The sequence below is a fragment of the Bactrocera dorsalis genome, chromosome 4 (assembly GCF_023373825.1).
Source record: "Bactrocera dorsalis isolate Fly_Bdor chromosome 4, ASM2337382v1, whole genome shotgun sequence".
Taxonomy (NCBI): Eukaryota; Metazoa; Arthropoda; class Insecta; order Diptera; family Tephritidae; genus Bactrocera; species Bactrocera dorsalis.
The window spans coordinates 61054721-61061224 of NC_064306.1; the positions used below are offsets into that span (position 1 = coordinate 61054721).

Here is a 6504-nt window from a genome sequence, read left to right on the forward strand (position 1 = left end):
AAGCACTCTAATTTGATACTGTCAATGGATTTGAGCGTTGAGATGCTTCATTCATATAAAAAATAGCGGCGTAGTGATTGTAGAGCAGTGGTCGGCATGAGAGGATCTGTCACTGTGTTGGTGAGCACAAAATCAAAGTAGCCCAGTGAGAAATTGGAATTAAAATTAAGCATCTAATCTAAATAATTAATAGTAAAATGAAAATTAACAAAATGTCTTTTAAGGATATATTCTCTACTATATTTAAAAGACTTGGAACATAAAAGGCATTGCATGGCCCAAAGGCATCTGGAATCATAAAATATTTCTCGCAGGGCATATTTGGTTTTGCGCTATAGTATTGCGTGATGTTAATTCGTTGACGGCTCGACAACGACTGAACGATAGAGCGTAAGCGTACGTGTGAAGTTAGTTTGCAAAATTTTGCTAAGAAATGCCGACCACTGTTGTAGAGTAGCAACACTACACGCACACATGCGTCAATATACTATTCGCATGAAAAATACGCGAAAACAAAACCACTGACATCTTGTAGAACCAAATAATTAACAGTGAAGTATGCGAAGAAGATCTATTCAACAAACCGGCCAAACTGACAAGTGGTAGGATGAGAGCATAAGTGCCCCGCCGCATTGCAAAAACGCTACGATACGCATGCATGCGGCAGATGAGTGCGGGGGATTTTGCAAACGTCACCGTTGACTAAAATTAGTCGGCTTAACGCAGTGGTCGGCATTTCATAGCAAAATTTTGCAAACTAACTTCACACGTACGCTTACGCTCTATCGTTCAGTCGTTGTCGAGCCATCAACGAATTAACGTCACGCAAGACTATAACGCAAAACGAAATATGCCCTGCAAGAAATATTTTATGGTTCTAAATGCCTTTGATGCCATGCAATGCCTTTTATGTTCCAAGTCTTTTAAAGATAATAGGGAATATATCCTCAAAAGACAATTTGTTAATTTTCATTATACTATTAATTAATAATTAAAATTGCTTAATTTTAATTCCAATTTCTCACTGGGCTACTTTTTTTTCGTGCTCACCAACACAGTGACAGATCCTCTCATGCCGACCACTGGCTTAACGCCAATAGCTTTTAGTTGTTCATTAGTACGTATGTACCTATGCATATATGAGGCATGTGAGATAATATTGTAGTAGTGCTGTCATCATCCACAGTCATCAAAAGAAACTAATATTGAGCATACTTGTAAAGGGTGGTCCATAGAGAGTTTCGAGGATGAGAGTTCAGAGAACTACTTACTTACTATTCACTTTGAGCCTGCTGCCTAGATATCCGTCCCTCTCTACATCATCATAGGAAGTCCAATCATTCCAAAGCAATGACACACTCAAGCCTTTCAGTTTTAACCTGAATGCAACAGCACGCTGTATGACAATCAGGTCAAGAGGGGAAACACCTAACAAAACCTGCATAGCATCCGTTGAGACGGTGCGACATACAGGTAAACAGACAAGCATCATTCAACGCTGTATGGAGAAGAGTTTTTTGCACTCAGACTGTGTTGACTGTTTCCCACCATACAACGGCTACATAAGTGGCATAGTCCGAAAACAAGCCAAGATATATGGTGCGAACAGCATGATGTCTAAGACCCCAATCACTCTACAAAATTCGTCGTACTTTGCCTACGATTACCTGCAGTCGCTCCTTCACGTGCATAGGTCCAATAGGATATTGAAAAACCGATTCGGTGTCGAGAGGTTAAAATTGGGGATCGGCTTTGCAGTTTCCGTCGATTCGGTTGTGTCTTGGCACCCATACAAATATAATACAGAAGAAACTTCAAGCCATTACTAATGAAGTTAGGCAATCCTTGAATACTTTCGCACAATCAGCGAGTTCAAAGCCAGTATAGCCGCTCGGCTATCGGAATGAATGCTCACCTCCATGAATGAAGTTGCATTTCGGAGCAGTACATCTACTGTTAACTAAACGGCAGCCACCTCCACTTGGAAGACACTACAGTGGTCTGCCATAACTGCGGATTGAACAATTTCCTACCAGGTTTTCTGGTCGTCAATCTTAAAAGAACATTTTGATGGGGAATTTAATACGATTCCTCAGAAATACAGCGGAAAATATTATATTGACTTAAATTGTTAGAATTATGATAATTCCGGAGACATAACGAACAATAGTCAATTTCAATTCGCATATTTATATGTGTTAAGGTTCCAACAAACCCTTCTTTACAATACAAAATCGACATTTTCCACTAATAGTTTGATAACCTTCAAACCTAACTTACGTCTTCAATATCAGTTTGCTTAAAAGAAACTGTTATTTGAGATCCATACATATTTTGGAAAATTAACAAAAAATTGGTGAGATAGAACCAGTAAGAGTGACCAAGATTTTAGAATGATGTGTTAAAAGGAAAGAAAAATTGATCCATAAATAGTTGCATAGCGCACTTATGGTGGCCGCGGTTCAGTAGTCCTGGAACTATTTTTTTACCTTCTATCTATACCTAAAACAAAGGAGACAGAAATAATGTGCGATGCTTTCCACAATGAAGGAACATGCCTTCAGTGGAAGACTTCTTGAAAACTCAGAGGATCTCTTAGTTTGGCTATCTAGCAGAAAATATTTCATAAATAAAACTCTACCAAAAAACATAACACAACAAAATTTTGTGTCTGTTTAAAGTTCTTACGATTAGTTGTTTAAATTATCAAAAAAAAAAACCACTGCGTGGACCACCCTGTATTTGGTTTATGTTAGTTCTATTTCGATCATCTGCCAAATATTTTTTTTTTGCAATATGTTTATTGTGACTTGTGATATTTTTAGCTTTATGTTTTTGTTTCGTCTACGCCTTCTCCATCGGCATTCTAAGTTAATTAAGAGTCAAACAAAATCAACTGCGACATAATTGCGACCTTTCGTTGTATTCTTAGGTAAATTTTAGAGTTTTTAATTTATTTACAGAAAAAAGATATGTTTAAATTAAGTTATTGTTAAGTAATAATATACATATAGGTAGCACTAATAAAATAGCGGTTTCTGTTGGGTATAAAAGACTACGGTTTCGTTGACTCGTAGTGACAGTTCTCACACACAATTCAACGAGTTTAGTACAAACTGAAGTTCCGGGTCTCTTGTGTTCTCTAAACAAAACAAACTCCTCAAAATGGTTGGTGAATTAGTGATACATAGAGACATACGTACAAAAATATAAATAAAAATATTCTCAGTTATTTATTCTAAGTCCGAATTGGTGCTGTGCTGATGAGCCCTTTGGGAGTGTGATCTGTGTTGTGTAAATGTTTTGATTTTGTGTTCTAATTGTTTTTTAATTAATTATTTTTAGTTTACTTCTTTTAGTGTTTGATTTATTTGGAAATATAGCGTTGTTTGTTTTCTTTTCTAGTTTCCCGTTGGAAATGTTTTGCACTGATAGCAATCTTTCAGTTTCATGAGAAAAGAGTGCTTAGTTCTTTAAATAAATCGATAGTATCTTCGAGTAAAATAGTAAATACTGATTTAGGCTGCTCTTTCGGTTCATTATAACGGGAAAGTAGTACTAAATTTGATTTTTAAACAAGTGGCACCATTAAAATACATTTCAGTCCGAATATCTTGTTAATGAAATCAAGTTCAATCAAATGTATATATGTATGTACATATCGGTTATCGATATCTAGTATTCGTTCGCTATTGTGTTATATTATCAAACTTTTGTTAGATCTTGATGGTTTATCTATTGCATTCGATACTCAAATATTTATCGAGTTGCATAAATCGATGATTAATAAAAATTTATCGATATTTTGTACTTTTTTACAATTGTTATATTCTCAAACTTCAGTAAAATTTTGATAATCGGTTACATTCGATACTTAATATTTATCGAGTTACATAAATCGATAATTACTAATAATTAATCGTTATTTTGGAAAATTTTTCTTTTAATAATGTTATATTCTAAAACTTTTGTAAGATGTTGATTATTTATCGATTGAATTCAATACTTAATAGTTATCGATTTACATATATCGATAATGAATAACAATTAATCAATATTTTGGAAAATTTTATTTTACAAAGATAGGAAAATTATCGAATTACATTAATCGATATTCGATAACAATTTATCGATATATTTGACGACGTGAAAAATTATGATTACTGTATGAGTCAAATTTGAAGTTAAATTCAGAATAGAAGAAAAATGTAAAGAAAGGAGCCCGGTAAGGTTCTTTCTTCCTGGAAAATTCGATTGATAATATAATATAGATGCTATGGTCACAGATACACCGATTTTAATAATTTTCCGATTTTTCGTTACCACTTTTCTGGTACTATTTAATTCATCAAAGACCTTAGTTCGCAAGGACCAGATCCGTAAAGTAGGGTGGAAAAAGTTCCCAGTCCATATCATGCAAGTTTGGCATAAGAATTGTTCTAATTTTAATTGAAGTGACAGAAACCTCTCCTGAAAAAAGTTTGGAGAGTGCTGCCTAGTTTACAGTCCTTGGCCAGAGAAGAGAACGGGTCGGTTCCGATTTCGTAAACCCGACTATCTTTGGAAGCCATTGATTTAAATTTTTATTTCGTCTTTCAAACATACAGGACGTTTTAAAAGAGTCATTATTGATGATATACATATATCATTCTTTCTTTCCACGCTTTGGATACGGTTCGTCACGACCAACCCTCTCAGATTACTGACTATTGAACTACGGAATGAAGAGCTGGGATCATGGGATCAAGCTTCCGATATATGTCTACTTTAAGGGTTCCATCTATCTCAATACACCTCAATTCATGATCATCCGAAAACGTTTTGTGGATTTCGATGCTTGTACGGCCTCTGTTAGTATTTGATCATGCTTTTGAAATTTCATTGCTCATGCTTGATATTCAGTCCAGCCCAACTATTAAATTTTGTATACTATTTAAGCGAAAAATCTAAAAAACTCGTCTAAATGTATCTAATTATTCTTTAATTCAATTGCAGAAACTCTTCCTCGTCGCATTCGCACTAATTGCCAGCGCAGCCGCTGATGTCAGCCATTTGAGCCGCGAGTACTTGCCACCTGTGCAACCTGGCCATCATAGCGGTAGTGGCAGTTCTCACTACAGTGCTGTTGGTGGTTCGGCCGGCTTCGGTTCAAGCGGCAGTTCTCACTTCGGTGCTCCTAGTGGTTCCGTCAGCTCAAGCGGAAGTTTCGGTGCTATTGGTGGCAGCGCAAGCGTCGGTTCAAGCTCTGGCGCCAACGCTGGCCACAGCGGTACAGTGTCCTACAGCAGTCAGCAACACAGCCACGATTACGGACATGGACAACAATCGCAAGCAGTGCACGTCAGTTATGACAGCGCACCAGTAGCACCAGCACCAGCACCAGAGCCAGAGCAAGAGCCAGAACCCATAGCAGCCGCACCAGTTGAAGCTGACGGCGCCGTCTCTTATGGCTCATACGATCAGGCTGAAGTGCAACAACAATATGAAGGCGCTGCCGAGGTGGAACAGCAACAAGTGGATGCTGGTGTTAGTGGTGCCAATGATGAATCCGGTGCCGCCTATGGTGGTAGCCTCGATTTGAGCAGCCAAGATGCTAGCTTACAATATTTCGACCACAACAGCCTGTTGACCGACAGTTATGGCAACAATGTGGGCGCTCACGAATCGCATGTGAGTTTGGCGGCTGCACAAGGTCCCGCTATCCGCTCGCCACAACCTACATCGTTCTCACCCGCCGCTTCGCATGATGCGGTGCAACAGTATGTGAGTGCTGGTGCTGGTGCCGGCGCTTCGTCTGGCGTGGAGACACAGTATGGCTCCAATGGTGGTTATATCTATTAAATTTAGTTTTTAGAAATATGGATATTCGTGCTGAAATTTGTAATACGGTAGTTTGTTAAGCGAGATGGAAAAAAATTAAAATAAAATTAATTAAAAAATATTAAAAAAAAAAATTAAAAAGTTGAAATTGCTTTTATTGTTAAATTTTAAAATATTTTTATTATAAATTTTTTATGTTATAAATTTTCAAAATTTTTTTTTCAAAAATTTATTTTTCACAAGTTTTTTTATAAGTTTTCAAAATTTGTTTTATTGAATATTTTTTTCAAAATTTCCTTCTTAAATATTTTGTTTCCAATTTTTTTATTACAATCCAAAAATATTTTTATTAAATTTTTTTTTATAAATTTTCTAATTTTTTTTCTTATGTATTTTTATAAAATGTTTTGTTTATAAATTTGAAAAATTTTTTTCAATTCCTTTTTAAATTTTTTTTTCGAAATATTTATTCATTATGTAATATTTGTTTCTACTTTATACATTTTCAAAATTTTTTCTTAAATAATTTTTCCCCAAATTTTTTTTCTAAACTATGTTTTTTTTTCAAACTTTTTTTGTTTATAAATTTTTAAATTTTTTTCTTAAATATTTTTTTTCCAATTTGGTTTTTATAAATTTTCAAAAATTTTTTCTTACATATGTTTTCCAAAATTTTTTTTTTTC

General features: G+C 35.3%; 1 protein-coding gene across 1 annotated transcript; it reads left to right on the top strand.

The window, feature by feature from the left end:
• Positions 1-3050: 3050 nt before the first annotated feature.
• On the top strand, positions 3051-5927 carry LOC105229739 (fibroin heavy chain). The gene is made up of 2 exons (XM_011210173.4): positions 3051-3168; positions 4996-5927. The coding sequence occupies exons 1-2, from the start codon at positions 3166-3168 to the stop codon at positions 5839-5841; spliced, it is 849 nt and encodes a 282-aa protein (XP_011208475.4). The 5' UTR covers positions 3051-3165; the 3' UTR covers positions 5842-5927.
• Positions 5928-6504: the final 577 nt, after the last annotated feature.